At 48.3% G+C, this 18,445-nt stretch overlaps 1 protein-coding gene across 1 annotated transcript in view; it reads left to right on the forward strand.

Moving 5' to 3' along the window:
- Positions 1–4,077: 4,077 nt before the first annotated feature.
- Positions 4,078–18,445, forward strand: part of MAML1 (mastermind like transcriptional coactivator 1) — a 15,754-nt gene continuing 1,386 nt past the window's right edge. Inside the window, 5 exon segments of the mRNA XM_006779422.2 lie at positions 4,078–4,257; positions 7,055–8,467; positions 11,831–12,070; positions 14,799–14,895; positions 17,988–18,445. The exon segment at positions 17,988–18,445 is cut by the window's right edge and continues 23 nt beyond it. Of these exon segments, the coding sequence (XP_006779485.1) occupies positions 4,078–4,257; positions 7,055–8,467; positions 11,831–12,070; positions 14,799–14,895; positions 17,988–18,445 (2,388 nt within the window).

Below are 18,445 nucleotides of genomic sequence, written 5' to 3' on the forward strand. Positions count from 1 at the left end.
ACGTTGGCGTCCTCCTTCACTGAAGCAAGCAAGCCTCCCTGTTTGCATCAGCTGCCTGGCTGCCGGCTGCCATCTTGGCTGCCAGTTAATTTGCATATCTCGCTGTTTAGCCAATGGGAAGGGTAGCGGTCATATGCCAATTACCATGTTTCTCTTTTATTAGATAGGATAGAAGCCTGGTGCATGGGTGGGGGCCAGCTGGTTTGCCCTGAAGCGTGTCCCGGATCAGGGTGGGGGTCCCGCTGGGGTGTCTGGCCAGCCTGGATGAGGTGCTGAGGGCCCTTTTCATGCTGGCCACACACCCTTCAGGGAGGATGGGGTCCTGCTGGGGTGCCTGGCCAGCCTGGGTGAGGGGCTGATGGCTGTTTGCACCCAAGCTCCCAGTGGAGGCTGGCTAGAAGCAGGTATCTGGGATCTATTTAGCTTTTATAATTGAAACTTTATTGCCTTTTGCGGAGGCCACAGCCGGCCAGGGCAGGCGGGAAGCTTGGCTTCCTCCATTGCCGGGGCAACCAAGCCTCCTGCTTGCTCCAGCTCCGTGGCTGCCGTCCGCCATCTTGGTTGGGTTAATTTGCATATCGTTGCTCTGATTGGCTGGTGGGTGTGGGTTGGATGTAGCAAAGGTACGGTCAATTAGCATCTTTGTCTTTTATTAGTGTAGATTTTTTTTTATATATATATAGTGCATGGGACAACACCTTAACCAGCTGAGCTACATGGCCAGGGCATGAATCTATAATTCTTTAAAAACAAAAAGTTTTAAAAGGTGATAGTAAAATGTCTAGGCACCAAACTCAAGTTTTCTGGAAAAGGCAGTTCTCAGGAATACACTATTTTTGGTGTATCCTTATAGGCGATTCACTAGTAAGCACTAGTGCTTGCAGATCTCTTTAGTGCTCCCCATGCTCCTAAATCATTTAGGTACCAAACTAGTAAGATAAATCATGTCGCCCTAGACGGCTTGGCTCAGTGGATAGAGCATCAGCCTGCAGACTGAAGGGTCCCAGGTTCGATTCCGGCCAAGGGCACATGCCTGGGTTGTGGGCTTGTTCCCCAGTGGTGGGTGTGCAGGAGGCAGCCAATCAATGATTCTCTCTCATCATTGATGTTTCTATCTCTCTCTCCTTCTCCCTTCCTCTCTGAAATCAATAAAGAAATATATATATTTAAAAAAAAAAAAAGATAAATCATGTCTTTAAAAGGGGACTCTATAGTAGCAGATTATAGATCTGTGATAATTTTTCTTTAAATAGTTTACAAAGAAATGTTTGTGACACTGGTATTGGGGGTTTCCTCATAACACAGCCTGTTTTTCTGCTAAGGACACCTTGATGAGCTCTTTATGCTAGGGGAGGTGCTTTTTGTCTTATAGTTTGAAGCTCTGACTCACTCCGTGCTGCTCCCAGAATCCTCTTTTAGCTTCCCAGGTGGAAGTGGGATTAAACGGAGCCTCACCTCAGTCTGACCAGGGGCGGGCAGGGCTGTGGGCATCAGCAGCACATCCTCCTCAGTCCTCAGAAAATCTCATGGCGTCTCTGATATCCATCAGCTATAAAACAAGAGCAATGGCACCCAGCCTTAGGGTGCCTTTGTAGGTGGACTAAGTTTCTGAAACACATTGGGGAACAGTAAGTACAGGTGCAAAGTGCTCAGCAAGGCACACTGGGAAGTCAGGACTTGTCCCAAATCCGTGTCTTATTAAAGTTGCTATTTGACTTGGATTTTCAGGATTTTTCCTCAAATCATTGAAACCTTGAAAGTTACATAAAAATAGACTCACTTTACCTAACGGGGATCTTCTCCTACACAGGGTTCCTGAGGATCCTGAGTGTATGTGCAGTGTGCTAGAACTCAGGAGCAAAGGAAAAGCCAGCATGGTGTTAGGTTGACATTTCCAATAGTTAGCCATTGTTACCTTAAAAAGATACGATTTTCTCCATTTTGGCCTGTATTTTGAGGAGTTCCAATGAGCCACACCACTGGTGTGGTTGGAGAGTTGGCAGGGAGTTACACTGGTGCCAGAGCCAGGATGGCAGAGCTAAGCTCAGAACCATAAGACCTGCGGGCAACAAGGTGCCATGGAAGTGCATTAGGCAGGAGCCAGTGGATCAGATTTGCCCTTCAGCATGAACTCTGTGACCATAATGTGGAACACAGATGAAGGTAGACTAGCTTTAGACAAGGTTAGAATAATTCCAGTCAGTTAAATTGGTGCTAGGGAAAGGAGAGAAGCAGGTGGATTAAAGAAATGCTAAGGAGGTGGATTCAACAGGGGTAGGATACTGACTGGGTGCAGCAACTAGAGGAGGAAGTGGCTCCCTGGTTTCCAGTTTGCTTTCCTGGGTCGATAGTCATGACATTGTCCGAGGCAGGAATGGAGGAAAGGCAAATAGGACTAGGGAGACACTGCTTCAGGTTTGTACAGATTTAGCCTTAGGTATCTGTGTACCCTCTGGTAGAGCACACTGGGTAGGTAGTTGGACAGACAGGAGTCTGGAGCTCTTAAACGTGGTTAGGTTAGAGATAACACATTCATTCACAAATATTTATGGAGTGCTAGGCACTGTTCTAGGGACTGGGGTAACTGCTTTTCATTCTAATTGGGGGAGCCATGCCCATTCAAATGAGTGCCTCTGGTGGGGGGATTCACAAGAAAATAGGATAGAGAGTGACTGTGGGGAAGGAGTAGGTAGGTATTCAGAGAATGACCCTGAAGAGAGGAGCTAGCCCTGAGAAGATAAAGCGAAAAGGTATTCTGGCCCTGGCTGGTGGTGGGCAGTGGCCCACACAACTGAAGGGTCTCGGGTTTGATTCCCAGTAGAGGGTTCCTACCTGGATTGCAGGTTTGATCCCCAGCCCTGGTCAGGGTGTGTGCGGGAGGCAAAGATGTGTCTCTCTCACATGGATGTTTCCCTTTCCTCTCTTCTCTTCCCTCCCCTCCCTCCTCCCTTTCTAAAACAGTTAGTGGGAAAAATACCCTCAGGTGAGAATAAACAAGCAAACAAACATCAATTCTCAGCAAAGGCTCTGAGGCAGAATGAGCAGGTGCATTGGAGGAACTGAAAGAAGGGCAGTGTGAGGGGGGGGGGGGCACCATAGGGAGGCCCATGAAAGCGGCCAGAGGGGAGGGCGGGCTGGTGGGCCGGCACTCGGCCCCTGGGAAGCTGGGTTTACTCTGGGTGTGACGTTCAGTGATAGGAATTTGAGGATGGGAATGGGTGAGGTCAGTGGTAGTGTGTGCATAGTGAAGAGAGGAGCGGTCTCTGATATTTATTTGAAAGGGAGACCTACACCTACCTTAAATGAGTCTGAGAAGAAACAACCATAAAAGTAGAAGAGAAAGAAAGATAATGTAAAGAAATATCAGGAAAGAGCTTTAAAGATGGAGAGAATTATTAAGAGGCAGATGGACAGAAAGGGAGAGGGAAAGACTAAAAATGTAGGCTGCGTTTAACATCATGAAGGTCATTCTGGCCTTGGAGAAAGCAGTCCTCCTAAACCCTCCCTTTCTTCGCCCACATCCGACATCCAGTCAGTTCCAGAGGGTAGAAGCCACGTGGTTTTGGACTAACATGCAGCTGGGGAGCGGGGGCATTTGGCTGATAGGAGGATGACAGAAGAGGAAGGAGGAGGGAAAGTGAATGCCAAGAGAAGGGGCAGGGAGCACTGGTGGCTGCCCTTCGTGGCTGACAGCATGTAAGGAGCATGGATGAGAGAGCCACCTTGTCTTAACCAGCTGCCTCTGTTCGTTAACTCGGAGTGAAAGAGGATAGGGGTTATCATTAGGGGGAGTTTGACTACAGAGCACACTGGAATTTCAGTGGTGGATGGTGGAAGAGAGGAAGTAGAGGACTGTTATGTAAGCCTAGTAGGTCAAGCAGGGTGTCAGGATGTTGATTTCATGTCCACAACGTGTGGCAACTCCAGCTTGGCTGGGAGCAGCATTGATATGTGGGGGCCCCTCTTTCAGAATAGAAGATTGTGGGTGGCACAGGCGAGGGTGGGAATCAAGCCTTCAGGGTTCATTGCTGCAAGCTGGCTGGGTGAGCATGTGGGGCCTCCAGTTTACTGTCAGGCATGCAGCATTCTTCAGCAAAACCCGCTTGTGAAGGAAAGAAGCACCAGATGGTTTCATCCCAGAACTGGATCCTCCTGGAGCCCTGTGCAGGGGAGTGGCCTCCCCCCGGAGACCACTTGATAGTTAAGACAGGAACCTCTGAGCTGAGCACCCAGAAATACCACATTATGCTGAAGCAGGCATGTGCATTTGTACTTGCCAGCCATGTACAAATGCTTTTTGTCTTGTAGTTTGAAGCTCTGACTCACTCCGTGCTGCTCCCAGAATCCTCTTTGAATCCCTCTTACATGCCGGCCATGTCCTTACAAGTGATTACTGTGTTCGTTCTTATATAATCTGCTCAGGCCATTTTCCCATCTCTTAGAAATTCCTGGAGAGGAGGCTCTGTTGTTCACTCGCCTTGCCTCTCTGCAGTGCCCTGCACATCTCAGGCACTCCTGCATCTGCACACGGCTTAAAAATCCGCCAGGTCACCACCTTCCCTCTCCCTTTCTGTCCATCTGCATCATTGCAGTCAAGTTCTGAGAGGGGTTGAGACAATGGCCTGGTGTTTCCTTTGGGTAAATGCAATTCGTATTGCAAAATTAAGTTGTTGCTTTGGAACTTGTCTGCATCTGTTTGCATGTGGATATTGAAAGGAGTGGTAGCTTTTATAATTGTTAGGGCAAAAAAGGATTCTGTTTCTAATCTGGGGCAACCAGCTGACTCATCAAGCGCCTTGATCTTTTAGGTTTCCATCTTCCTCCTCAGGAAAATGGAAAACTGAGCAGGTTTACTGACAGCCCAAACACAACACTGAGGAACAAATGATTTTTCATAAAGAAAACTAGCCCTAGCTGGTTTGGCTCAGTGAATAAGAGCATCAGCCTGCAGACTGAAGGGTCCTGGCTTGAATTCCGGTCAAGGGCACATGCCTGGTTGCAGGCTTGATCCCCAGTAGGCAACGTGCAGGAGGCAGCCAATCAATCAATGATTCTCATCATTGATGTCTCTATCTCTCTCTCCCTCTCCCTTCCTCACTGAAATCAATAAAAATATATTTTAAAAAAAGAAAACAATAGAAAGAATAAAAATTCAAGAAAAAGTAACAACCCGTTTTGATTTCCTTCTGACAGATTAAATGAGTATAAATTTACCATCCCCAAAGGAAACTTTTCAAACAATGGATCTTATAAAGGCTCCATTTTAGGAGTATGGCTTCTTTCCCCCTCTCGCCACTAGGTGGCAGCATGAAGCAGAGGAAACTACAAAAAAAGTAAAGTGAAAACAATGTAAACGGAGGGTTTGGCTGCATGCTTGAGATTTGGTCTTAGAATCATGTTTTCTTACTCTTCCCTACAGTTTCATTTATCAAACATTACTAGGTTTTTCGGAGCTAATTTAAGTACATAGATATCAATTTAAAGAAGTACTCAGCCGGGATTTTAGAGCAATATACAATTGGCTTTAACAGTTGAGAAATAAAGAAAATCTTGAAGGGGGGGGGGGCGGGGGGGAGCATTAGAATGGGGATTCGTAGATTTAGAAAATTGCCCTTCTTTTTTTCTTACTCCTTGTGCATTAGTGCCTAGTGAGTAGTTTGCTGCTAAGAGCTAGTGTCCACGGTGTTGCCTTGGATAGGAACCCAGGTTACGATACTCCTGCACTCTCTCCTAGAGCAGATGTGGTAGGTCATTATGGCCCTTCTCTGCAGCTGGGAAACAACAGCACATCCTACTGTCTGACTCCTCTGAAATCTGTTTAAAGATAATAGTGAAATTTCTTATTTGGAACTTTGTAAATAGCTCAGTATAGTCAGTGGGAAGGAACCATGGAATTAGGTAGGGTGGGAGGTGAAGGACAAAAATGTAACAAGAGTAAACATAGTAAAGGAGCAGCCAGTGTTTAGAGGCTAAGTTTAGGCACCTCTGTTAGTGGAAGAGTCCTGTCCTGACAGCTGAAAATGAGACTGGGGAAATAGGAAGTCACTTACTACCTTCTCTCCTCCTCATCCTACTTCCTGAAATTCCAGCCCCTACATTGTCAGAGTGCTTACAGCTCTACTGCTTGCATAAGCCATTCATCTTATTCTGTAGCCATGTCCCTGCATGTCCTATATCCTAGAAGACTGGGAGCCCATGAGGAGAGGGGACCACCCTATTTGTCTTGATAGTCCATAGCACTTGTTCCTGGCACAGGCAGACTCTTTATAAATGAGTAGTTGAATGAATTTAGTTGAGGATATGGGGAAGCAAGACTATCAGTGCAGACAGACCCATCTGTGACCAGATGGTCTTGATAAGACATAGGGTTGTGAAGGCTGGTGACTGGGTGCCGGGGATTAGAAGATGCTCATGGTTGGCAGGGAGGAGAGTGGGAGAAAAGTGGGAGAAAAGGGGTGGGGCTGAGCAAAGCTCTGGAAAGGCTGGGAAGGGCATTAGCACTGGCCCGTGCAACAAGGTGGAGCCTGTGCTGGTGGCCAGCCCGCACCAGGCCTGAGGAAGAGCCTGTGCTGCCAGAGCCCCTGTCCTAGCCAAACAGCTTAAACACAGAAAGGGATGTGTTTGTTCCCATAGGTGGAAAGGCCATTGTAGGGCTGGGGAATGGCTGGTCTCTGGTATAATTAGATCCAGACTCACACGATGCCCTCAGAATATATATGTATCCTCTGGCTCTTTCTCCTGTGTTCCACTGTTGGGCACACCCTCACCCTGAACGACTGAGCAGCATCAAGCTTGTGTCCTGCAAAAGTCCAGGGATTGACCCATCGACTAACTGGGTTGCTTTCTCACAGCTAAGTTAGTGGTCCTGACTCAGGGGAGGCCCCAGGACCCAGAAATGGGAGGAGGGGTTCCCAGAGTGGGGAGTGTAAACTGGCTAGGCAAAATCATTAGGAGAGCACGGCAGGGCCCCAGGTCCCTAGTTGAGTCACCCTGAGAAGCAGAGGGCCTTTTACATGTTGCTGTGCACATAATCACTCTTTTCCATGTTTTTTAGCATCTCCATGACACGGTGAAGAGGAGTCTCGATAGTACCACCTCCCCACAGAATGGCGGTCAGCAGAATGGCTATGGAGACCTCTTTTCTGGGCACAAGAAGACCCGCCGGGAGGCTCCCATGGGAGTAGGTGTCTCTTCCAATGGCCTGCCTCCAGCCTCCCCCCTCAGTCAGCCTGAGGAGCCAGGTGCAGAGGCCCTGCAGGCCAGTGGGAAGCACTTGCTGGGACTGGACTCCATGAACAAGAAGTGTCTGGCAGATTCGCACCTCCACCTGAATGGAGGCAGCAACCCCAGTGAGTCATTTCCTCTGAGCCTGAATAAGGAGCTGAAGCAGGAGCCTGTCGATGATCTGCCTTGCATGATCACAGGGGCCGGAGGCTCCATATCCCAAAGCAACCTCATGCCTGACCTCAACCTGAACGAGCAGGAGTGGAAGGAGCTCATCGAGGAGCTGAACAGGTCGGTGCCCGATGAAGACATGAAGGATCTGTTCACTGAGGATTTTGAGGAGAAGAAGGACCCAGAGTCCTCTGGTTCTGCCACACAGCCCCCCTTGGCACAGGACATTAATATTAAGACAGAATTCTCTCCAGCAGCCTTTGAACAAGAACAGTTAGGCTCTCCACAAGTGAGGACTGGGTCTGTAGGACAGACCTTTATGGGTCCTTCATCCGGGCCTGTGAGCACAGATTCATCCAGCCTAGGGGGCTCTCAGCCTCTGTTCCACACCTCTGGTCAGCCCAGGGCAGAAAATCCCAGTCCCAACCTGATGTCGGCATCAGCCCAGGCCCAGAATGCACAAAGAGCCATCTCCAGTGTGGTGTTGCCTAGCCAGGGCCCAGGAGTGGCCTCAGAGCTGTCCTCTGCCCACCAGCTCCAGCAGATCGCCGCCAAGCAGAAACGCGAGCAGATGCTCCAGAATTCACAGCAGCCTGCCCCAGCACCAGCACCAGGCCAGATGTCCACCTGGCAGCAGACGGGCTCCTCCCACAGTCCCTTAAATGTTCCTTACACCATGGAGAAGCCTGCCAGCCCTCCCAGCTACAAGCAAGAGTTCACCAACTCCAAACTGCTCATGATGCCCAATGTGAACAAGAGCGCCCCTCGTCCCGGAGGCCCCTACCTCCAGCCCAGCCATGGAAACCTGCTGAGTCACCAGCCACCAAGTAACTTGAGCCAGAACACCATGACTAACCAAGGGTCAATGCTGGACTATGGCAACACCAAGCCCCTTTCTCATTACAAAGCGGACTGTGGGCAAGGCAGCCCTGGGGTTGGTCAGAGCAAGACATCCCTGATGGCTTATCTTCCCCAGCAGCTCCCTCATCTGAGCAATGAGCAGAACTCTTTGTTTCTGATGAAACCAAAGCCGGGAAATATGCCCTTCCGATCTCTGGTTCCACCCAGCCAGGTGAGCCTGTGGCTTTGCTCTCTTACTCTGCATCCCTGTAGTTACCAGGTCCCTGGGGAGCAAAGAGAAGGAGGGAGGGAGCCACTGCGGTTGTCCTTTTGATCCTGGACACCAGATGGGTCCAGGCCGCCTGTCACTACTTGAGCCAAATTAAGCAGAGACAGGGTTGAATCATATAATGCCGGCAGTATGGAGAGAGCAGCAGGTCACCCTGTAAATTCTCTAACCCCTCCTACCAGCCGGCTGATTATATAGGGACTAGTGGCCCAGTGCACAAAATTCATGGGGGCGGGGGTTGTCCCTCAACCCGGCCTGCACCCTCTCCAATCTGGCTGGGACCCCTCGGGGTCGGCCATCCCTCTTGCAATCCGGGACCGTTGACTCCTAACCGCTCACCTACCTGCCTGCCAGATCGCCCCTAACCACTCTGCCTGTTGGCCTGCTTGCCCCCAATTCCCCACCCCCCCAGCCTGATCACCCCCAACTACCCTTCCCTCCTGGCCTGATCGCTCCTAACCACCTCTGCCTCGTCCCCACCACCATGGCTTTGCCTGAAAGGACCTCTGGAAGGTCTCCCGGTCTAATTAGCATATTACTCTTTTATTAGTATAGGTAAGGAAGAAAGATGCATGCCAAGGGGAAGGGGCAGGATAAAAGCTGCAGGGTCTGTGGTCCATGTGTCTCCTTCCAGGTCTTAAAATCCCATGACAAGGTAGTTAATTTTCAATGGTGTTAAAACCCAGCTCCTGCCAGTTCCTGGGACTAGAGAATGGTCAGCATTCCTGAAGCGAATTCCCAGAGAGGGTCCAGGGTCCAGGCAGAGCAACAAAATCAAATCTCATCCTGTCCTTTGTCTGTTCTCAAAATGCATTTTCTTTCCTGAGCAATAGCCCCATCTGGGCCCCAAGGTGTCTCATCTTTTTACAGCTCTGTTTTTCTTCTTGCAACACAACCTCATTTCCCAGGGTCTGTAAGAAAACCTCTTATCTATAGTCAGTAAGGTGAATAATCATTAAACAACTGTGATCCTATTCCTATTACATGCCCTCTCCCCTATCACTTAGACTCCTTGGGAGTGAAAATTGATCAAGCAAACCTAGGTTGAGTCTTTTATATTTTTTTTAATATATTTTTTTATTGATTTCAGAGAGGAAGGGAGAGGGACAGAGAGATAGAAACATCAATGACAAGAGGAATCATTGATTGGCTGTCTCCTCCACAACTCCCACTAGGGATTGGCTCCACAACCTGCGCATGTGCCCTGGCCAGGCCTGGGTTGAGTCTTAATAAACAAAAATAGGGTAAAATTCCTTTGGTTTTAACTATACACATTTTTGAGGCATCACCTGCACTTAGTCTTGTGTTTCTTTTATGCTACACAAGGTAATTTGTGGCTGGATTTTGCAGGTAAAGTTCAGCCTTAATGTGCTTCTTAGAGGCTTCTTCTTTTTAACCACTTTTCAGATCTCTTTGTTCAAAATATTTTATTAAGTTTTAGTAAGCTTATAACCTTTTAGGTGAGTGCTGCTTTCTAACATCTCTGAGTTCCATGGTTCTTTAGTTCTTATGCACAAGCCTAGCAGAACCACCTGGCTCTGTGGGGGAAGATGGTCATGTGCCAGTACTGTCATGGTCACGATTTACGTTTCTGCTCTGCTCAGCTATGTTCTAAGATGCCTCCTCTCTGGGAGCCTTCTGATGGCTGGACCTCAGACAGGAACAGATGTCCCTGGCTTCCTCCAAGACAGGTTGCGCACACTTCCTTTGCTCACTCCACAGTGTGTCCTGGGCTGTTTTCCACATCTGCACATCAGACCCATTGAAACTTTTTAATAGTTGTGTGACAACAGTTGTGTAACGTGCGTTGTCTCCTGTTCTTCACTACTGTAAGCAAGCCTGGAGTGAAGACTTTTATGTGTGCCTTTGTGTATTTGTAGCTGGTAACAGATAGACATGCTCACTGGGCACAATGCTTTTGGGAAGTAATTTTGTCATTATGTATTTTTCATAAGCCATAAAAATATTCATAAGCATTGGCACATTATAAACCTGCAAAAAATAATCCCCCCAAAAGAGAAAGTTACCTACCAAGATATCCATTGCATGTTTATATCTGATAGCCCAAAACTAGAAGCAGTTTAAGCATCTTTCAACAGGAGCATGCATGTGTAAATGTTGAAACTTCCACTTATGTCAGCCATTAAACTGCTGCATAGCCACTAGCAAGCAGCAACCTTAAGAAAGAGTGGTGCCCTAACCGGTTTGGCTCAGTGGATAGAGCGTTGGCCTGTGGACTCAAGGGTCCCAAGTTCGATTCCGGTCAAGGGCATGTACCTTGGTTGTGGGCACATCCCCAGTGGCGGGTGTGCAGGAGGCAGCTGATTGATGTTTCTCTCTCATCGGTGTTTCTAACTATCCTTCTCCCTTCCTCTCTGTGAAAAATCAATAAAATATATTTTTTAAAAAAAGAAAGAATGGGACAGTGATGACTGCCATTTTAGTAGCACTTTGCACCTCACAAAGCGTCTTGTAGCCCGTGAGCTTCTGCAGATTGGGGTGAGGAAATTACATCAGAATCTGTCTGCTCTAAGATTAGAATCTTGTACAGATTAAGTATAGAAATGAATAAGGACTAGAAAGGAGCTCAAGAAGTTGAACTTTTCTAAATAATAATTGCTTTTTGCCTTTTTCCTTTTTTGAGTTAAATTTCCCCTCTTTATTTTAAAATGTAAGTAGTGATGTTGCAATAATATTGTGATAACCTTTGACATGACTTTCACTTTTGGTCCATGTATTAATTGAAAATATTCATTAAAGTTCTCATCAATACTTAGTATTTTTTAAGCATAAGTATTTGACAAAATCCAAGCAGTCTCTTCCCAGAAAAATGTTGTATACAAGTGGGCAGACAAAACAATTTTGGGCAGTTCAGGGACAGCCCCATCACCAGTAACCTAAGATTTGCAAACCCAGAATATGGCGTGTCTTCCTCACCCAAAGCCCCTCTGAGCGCTCCTCCTTGGGGCCCACCTGCACTTGTGCATCCCGGTGAGTAAAGATATATAAGCTATACTTGCTTACAGAAGCTATTGCAAACCTATGAGCTTAAGTGTAAAATCACACCCTTGCCCCTGGCAAATCATAGGAAGCAAAGCTAGCAAGCTGCTGGTAACTGTGCATTACTGGGCCTGGAGACTCAGGTGTTTGCTGTCTTGGTCTCCGGCCCAGCCCTGTAGGGTTGCTGCACTATAGTCATCTGCAGGGAGCTAGGCTTGCATCGGATGGAGCTCCTCTGTCCTGATCAAGGGCTTACAGACTTTAGTGTCCCACCTGACTTGGGAACCCCCTTCTCTGTGTTGACAGGAGCAGAACCCTCCCAGCGTCCCTGTGCCAGCCCAGGCCTCCAGCGTGGGGACCCAGCCACCTACTGTGTCAGTGGCCAGCACTCACAGCAGCACCCCCTATCTCAGTGGCCAGCAGCAGGCAGCTGTAATGAAGCAGCATCAGTTGCTTTTGGATCAACAAAAACAGAGGGAGCAGCAGCAAAAGCATTTGCACCAACAGCAGTTTTTGCAAAGGCAGCAGCACCTTCTGGCAGAGCAGGTAAAGAAAAGTGGGAGAAAACCGTCCCGTCCCCGCCCCTCCCCCACATCTCATCCTGCCTCCCAAGGCACTGCAGTGGCCACGAGCTCAGCGGGGTGCCATGTGAATGTGCTCGGTGCATGTTTGGTATTAGAGTGCTTTGCCCTTTTAAACCCCTTTCTGTGAGTGGCATTTCTCAGACTGTGGTGACCTGTGTCAGAAGCAGCTTTTATGTCATTTAGTGGGGATTAATGAAGGCAGAATCTGTGGCTAAAACTATATGTGTTTGGGACAGTTTTCCATATCCTTTGTTGGCAGCTGCCAATGCACTGAGCTTCCCAATCCGTCAGTTTACTATGGGCCAAGCTTGGTTGTAAATGTAGAGTTTGTGATAGGTCAAGAGTGTGAAGCAGGGAAGTGAAGACCTGCCTGAGGTCCTAGGGTTGTAGTCAGGACCAACAAGCTCCCTCTAAGTCCTACAGTTCATCCACTTGGTCACCAAGTAAAGTGTGAAGGTGCCAAGGTTCTCAGGATTTTAAATTACATCTTTAAGACTTAAGAGAAGCCCTGGCTGGGTTGTTCAATGGTTAGAACATCAGCCCACAGATCAAAGCGTTGCAGATTCGATTCCCAGTCAAGAGCACGTACCTCGGTTGCAGTTTCCTCCCTCGCCCTGGTCAGGGCATGTGCAGGAGTCAGCCAGTCAGTGTTTTTTTTTCTCTCTCTCTCCCTCCTCCTTCCTTCCACTCTCTAAAAATAAATGGAAAAATATGCTCGGATGAGGATTAAAAAAAAAAAAAAAAAAAACATAAGAGAAGAACTAGCCATCCAGTAGTTCAAGTTGATTGAGAATGACTTTGAAACCCACACCACTACCTCGGTTCTGCTGTTTTTTAAATAACAGCTTTATACATGACACACAAGTAACCCATTTAAAGTGAATAATTCCATAGTTTTTAATATATTCAGAGTTATGCAATGATCACTACAGTTTTGGAACATTTTATCACCTAAAAAGAAAACCTACCCAGCTGGCATGGCTCAATGGCTGAGCATCAACCTATAAACCAAGAGATCATGGTGTGATTCCTGATCAGGGCATGTGCCGGGGTTGTGGGGTGTGCAGGAGGCAGCCAATCAATGATTCTCTCTCATCACTGATGTTTCTTTCTTTCTCTTCCTCTCCCTTCCTCTTTGAAATCAATAATAATATTTTTTTTCAAAATATATTTTTTAAGTATATTTTGATTGATTTCAGAGAGGAAGGATGAGGGACAGAGAGATAGAAACATCCATGATGAGAGAGAATCATTGATTGGCTGCCTCCTGCAAGTCCCCCACTGGGAATCAAGCCCACAACCCGGGCATGTGCCCTTGACCAGAATCGAACCTGGGACCTTTCAGTTTGCAGGCTGGCACTCTATCCACTGAGCCAAACTGGCTAGGGCAATAATAATATATTTTTTTAAAAAGAAACCCTAAACCCTAAATTCATTAAAAGTTATTTCCTGAACAAGGACTGATCCGGAAACAGAGAGGAATTGATTGGACTTTCGGGCCTTGGAGGGAAGGTAGGGGAGGGTGGGGGTAAGTGGGAGAGATCAACCAAAGGACTTATATGCAAGCATATAGGCCTAACCAATGGACATGGACAACGGGACAACGGGAGGGTGAGGGCATGAGCGGGGGGGGGTGGGGATAATGTGGGGATAAGGACACATGTAATACCTTAATCAATAAAAAATATATTAAAAAAAAGTTATTTCCCCCATCTTCCAGGCCTAGGCAACCACTAATCTACTTTCTGTCTCTATAGTTTTTCCTATTTGTGAATATTTCATGTAAGAGGAATCAAGGTTCAACCTTGTTGTAGCATGTATCATTATTTTCCTGCTTTTTATGACTGAATAATATTTTGTTGTATGAATATGTCATATTTTGTGGATCAGTTTATCTGTTGGTACAGTTGGGTTGTTTCCTGAACTTTTGTGGACATAGGTTTTCAGCTCTGAGTGTATATCTAGGGGTGGAATTGCTGGGTCCTATGGTAACTCCTGTGTTTACCTTTTGAAGAATTGCCAGACTCTTCTACAAAGTAGCTACACCATTTTACATGCCCACAGAGTGTATGAAGGTGCCGGTTTCTCCACATCTTCCCCACACTTGTCTTTTTTATTCTAGCCATCTAGTGCATGTGCAGTGGTATACCATCTGACTTTTTTGATTTGTATCTTCCTGATCTGCCCTCCTTTTTTAAAAACTCACCTTTCCTTTTTTAAATTATTGCTCCTTAGTTCAGCCCCATCCTTGTGCTTCAGAGTGATTTTGTTTGTTTGTTTGTTTGTTTTTAATCCTCATCTGAGGATGTTTTTTTCCCATTGATTTTTCCAGAGAGAGTGGAAGAGAGGGGGAGAGACAGAGAGAGAGAAACATCGATGTGAGAGAGGCATATTGATCAGTTGCCTCCTACATGAGCCCCACCAGGGAATCAAGCCTGCAACTGAGATATATGCCTTTCACTGGAATTGAACCCGTGACCCTTCAGTCTGTGGGTCAGTGCTCTAACCACTAAGAAAACCGGCTAGGCCTCAGTGTTTATTAAAAATCCCCAAAATGAGATTGTGAGCATTATATGAGATAGTCCTCAGGAGTCTGTCTGTGAGTAACAAGCCTGGACAGTTTTCTTTTCTCTCATCTAACACTGTTTTTCTTTTATGTGGGTCTTTGTTCTGTTCTTGGAATTTTCTAGGAGAAACAGCAGTTTCAGCGCCATCTGACCCGCCCACCACCCCAGTACCAAGACCCGACACAGAGCACCTTCCCACAGCAAGTTGGGCAGTTCACAGGTGAGGGGGCATCTGGGTGATGGAGTGGGGCAGGGGAAGGTAGGCATGCCCAGAGCAGGTGGTCTCTTCCACTCGTGCTGAGTTCCTGCTGTCTACCTAGCTTGCTGCTAGGTGCTCATATAAACTTCAGTCTGCCTACGGAGCCTGCTTTCTAGTCACCCTGCAGGCCAGAAGAGGGTCAGAGAGGCAGACCACTTCAGCTAAGTACTTTGGCTGTGTCCCTGGCTATACAACCTTTTGAAGCAAAATCATGTCTAGTTGGAAGATATCAATAGGAAATGGCTTCTGTAATTCTTTGAATTTTATTAATACTAGAGGCCCAGTGCACAAATTTGTGCACGTGTGGGACACCCTGCGGGGATCAGGCCGAAACCCACAGTCCAACGCCGCCTGCAGCTCCTACCTGCTGCTCACGCTCATCCTGGCCCCACTGCGCCGGCTGTGGGCTCGTGCCCAATCAGTCCCGATCAGGGGAGCCCTGTGTCTGGCACCCTCCCAAGGGGAGTGGCCTGGGGGATCGGGCTGAAACCGGCTCTCCGTAATCCCCCAAGGAGTCCCGGATTGCAAGAGGTGCATGCCAAGCCGAGGGACCCCACTGGTGCACGATCGGGCCGGGGAGGGACCACAGGAGGGCTCCAGGGCATGTCTGGCCCATCTCACTCAGTCCTGATGGGCCAACCCCAGCAGCAAGCTGAGCGTCTTCCCCTGGTGGTCAGTGCACGTCATAGCAAGCGGTTGAGTGGCCTTAGCATATCATTAGCATATTACACTTTGGTTGAATAGATGACTGGACACTTAGCATAATAGGCTTTTTTATTATTATATAGGATATTGGGGTGACATTAGTTTATAGGATCACATAGGTGTCAGGTGTACATTTCTATGATATGTTACCTAGATATTGCACTGTTGTGCCCACCATCCAAAGTCAAACCATCTTCTGGCACCATTTCTGTAATTCTTAAGAAAGTTCTTTGCTTCAGCAAAATGACCTCTCCAAGTTTCCAGATAAGGAGACACTTAATGCACTTGTGTGGGCTCTGCTGCTTTTTTCCTTTCTGCTCACTTTGGTGACACAAGTGGCAGCATCAGCCCTGGACAGCTGACCAGGAAAGGAAGGAAGCACTCTGAGGGGTCTCAGCTGTCAAGTGTCAGATGTGCAAGGGAACCTGGCTGCCACTGCTCAGGCTGTCACTGTAGAAATACATAGAGATGCCAGTTGACAGATGCAAGGAAATGTGGTCTGCTCTTCTTGGAATGTCTTCAAAACCTGTCCTTTTCTTGGTCAGTGACTCTCACTATAGAGTCCCGGAGAAACTGACCACAGCTGTGCATTCTGGAAGAGCCCAGGGGAGTTTATGTGCATGCTGACCAGGACTGAGGAGTTGAGGTCAGCAGGCATCACAGAAGCCTGGGTCTTAGCCAGCTTTCCTGCCTTCATCCCATCTGTTGTTGTTGTGGGCTGTCAGTGGGAGTGAAATAGACTTCTTCCTCCACCCAGTTTTTAGTTAGGTGCAGGTGGAGAGTGAGAGGAGCAACAAGGTGCTCAGGTAAGGCCAACCCCTGAACAGGCGCTCTCCTGCCCACAAAAACCCGCCTCAGTTAGTGTCGTCACCATGAATCCATTGCTTAGGTCCCGACAGCAAGTGCCCTGAGGACAAAGGACAGAGCCTGCCTGTCACATTTCTTGCTTCTCCTCAGGATAGCGCCACCGCAGGGCAGGTGCTCTGTAAATGCCTGCTGACTGCCGTCTAGACTGCTCTGTTCCCTGAGCGTCTGGTGTGAAGAATAAGCTCAAGCATTCTCCCTGTCACCCCGGCGTGGGGGACACATTTGTGTGCACCCCTCACCTAAGTGATTTAACAGCTGCCCAGCAGGGTCTAAACCACAGTCACAATCCAGTTACCTTTTGGCTTTGCAGCCCTGCCCTTCCCATGGCAGCCACAGCTCTTCCAAATCTGGCTGCGGCTGTCTCTTCAGTTTTGTCTCTAACCAGCTGGATGCTTTCGCCACAGCCCTGCCACAGACTTCCCCACACAGACTGCCTTTCATAACGTCGTACCTTTGCATACACTCTTCTCTGTATCTAGAATACTGTTTCTCCAAACTGCTAAACTTCTGTCTACCCTTTTTTTTAATAGATGAGTATTTACTTTGCTTAGCAGTAGAACTTTTTAAACAATTTTTATTGATTTCAGAGAGGAAGGGAGAGGGAGGGAGAGAGAAACATCAATGATGAGAAAGAATCAGTGATCAGCAGCCTTCTGCACAACCCCTACTGGGGATCAAATCCCCCAACCCGGGCATGTGCCCTGACTGGGAATCGAACTGCAGTCTCCTGATTCATATTTTTGTTTTTTTTAAATATATTTTTAATTGATTTCAGAGAGGAAGGGAGAGACAAAAACATCAAAGATAAGAGAGAATCACTGATCAGCTGCTTCCTGCATGTCCCCTACTGGGGATCGAGCCTGCAACCTGGCATGTGCCCTTGACCAGAATTGAACCCGGGGACCCTTCAGTCTACAGACTCACGCTCTATCCACTGAGCTAAACAGCTAGGGCCTGATTCATATGTTGACACTCAACCACTGAGCCACACCACTCGGGCATGTCTACCCTTTTAAAATCCAACATATTCGTCACCATCTCTCTGAAGCCGTCCCCAAGTCTCCCAGGCACTGAGCTTTCACCCCCTGTGCTCCCACAGCCCGCTGCCTGGCCTTTGTTAACCCTGTCACAGCACATGGAGTCCTCACCTCCCAAAGGCAGGTCCTGAGGTGGGTCCTTGGAGCCCCCAGTGCCCAGCATAGGGCCTGCACAGAGCAGAGCTTGGTGGGCCTCGGAGGGTGAGCCAGTCAAGTCCACTGGCTTCTCTCTCCTCGCTGTGCCCTTCCTCTGCACCTGTCTTATCTCCTCATTGCTGCAGACCTGCCCCTTGGCCAAGGCTCTCTTCCTTGAGGTCCCACTGGGTTTCTGATCCTGCTGTTCGTGCCCATAGGCTGGCAGCTGCATCTCGGGCCATGGAGGTGTCTCCTCTGTGGCGGCCAATAAATGCCAACTTGATTGACAGAATCTTCTCTGTCTTCCAGGGTCTTCTGCCGCCGTGCCTGGCATGAACAGCTTGGGTCCGTCGAACTCCAGCTGTCCTCGAGGATTCCCTCAGGCCGGGAATCTGATGCCAATGGGCCCTGGACACTCGTCAGGTTCCTCTCTCTCCAACTCAGGCCCGCAGGATCGGGGTGTCGTTCAGTTCAGTGGCTCCCAGAGCATGCCGCAGGGCAGCCTCTATGGCATGGCCTCTGGCATAACCCAGATAGTTGCCCAGCCCCCACCACAGGCCGCCAATGGACATGCCCACATTCCACGGCAGACCAACATGGGCCAGAACACCTCAGTCTCAGCTGCCTATGGACAGAACTCTCTGGGGAGCTCTGGCCTCTCCCAGCAGCACAATAAGGGGACCCTGAACTCTGGTTTAACTAAGCCACAGGTCCCAAGGGTGTCGGCAGCCATGGGAGGCCAGAATCCTTCCTGGCAACATCAGGGA

Source organism: Myotis davidii, unplaced genomic scaffold (assembly GCF_000327345.1).
Source record: "Myotis davidii unplaced genomic scaffold, ASM32734v1 scaffold648, whole genome shotgun sequence".
NCBI classification, from domain to species: Eukaryota; Metazoa; Chordata; class Mammalia; order Chiroptera; family Vespertilionidae; genus Myotis; species Myotis davidii.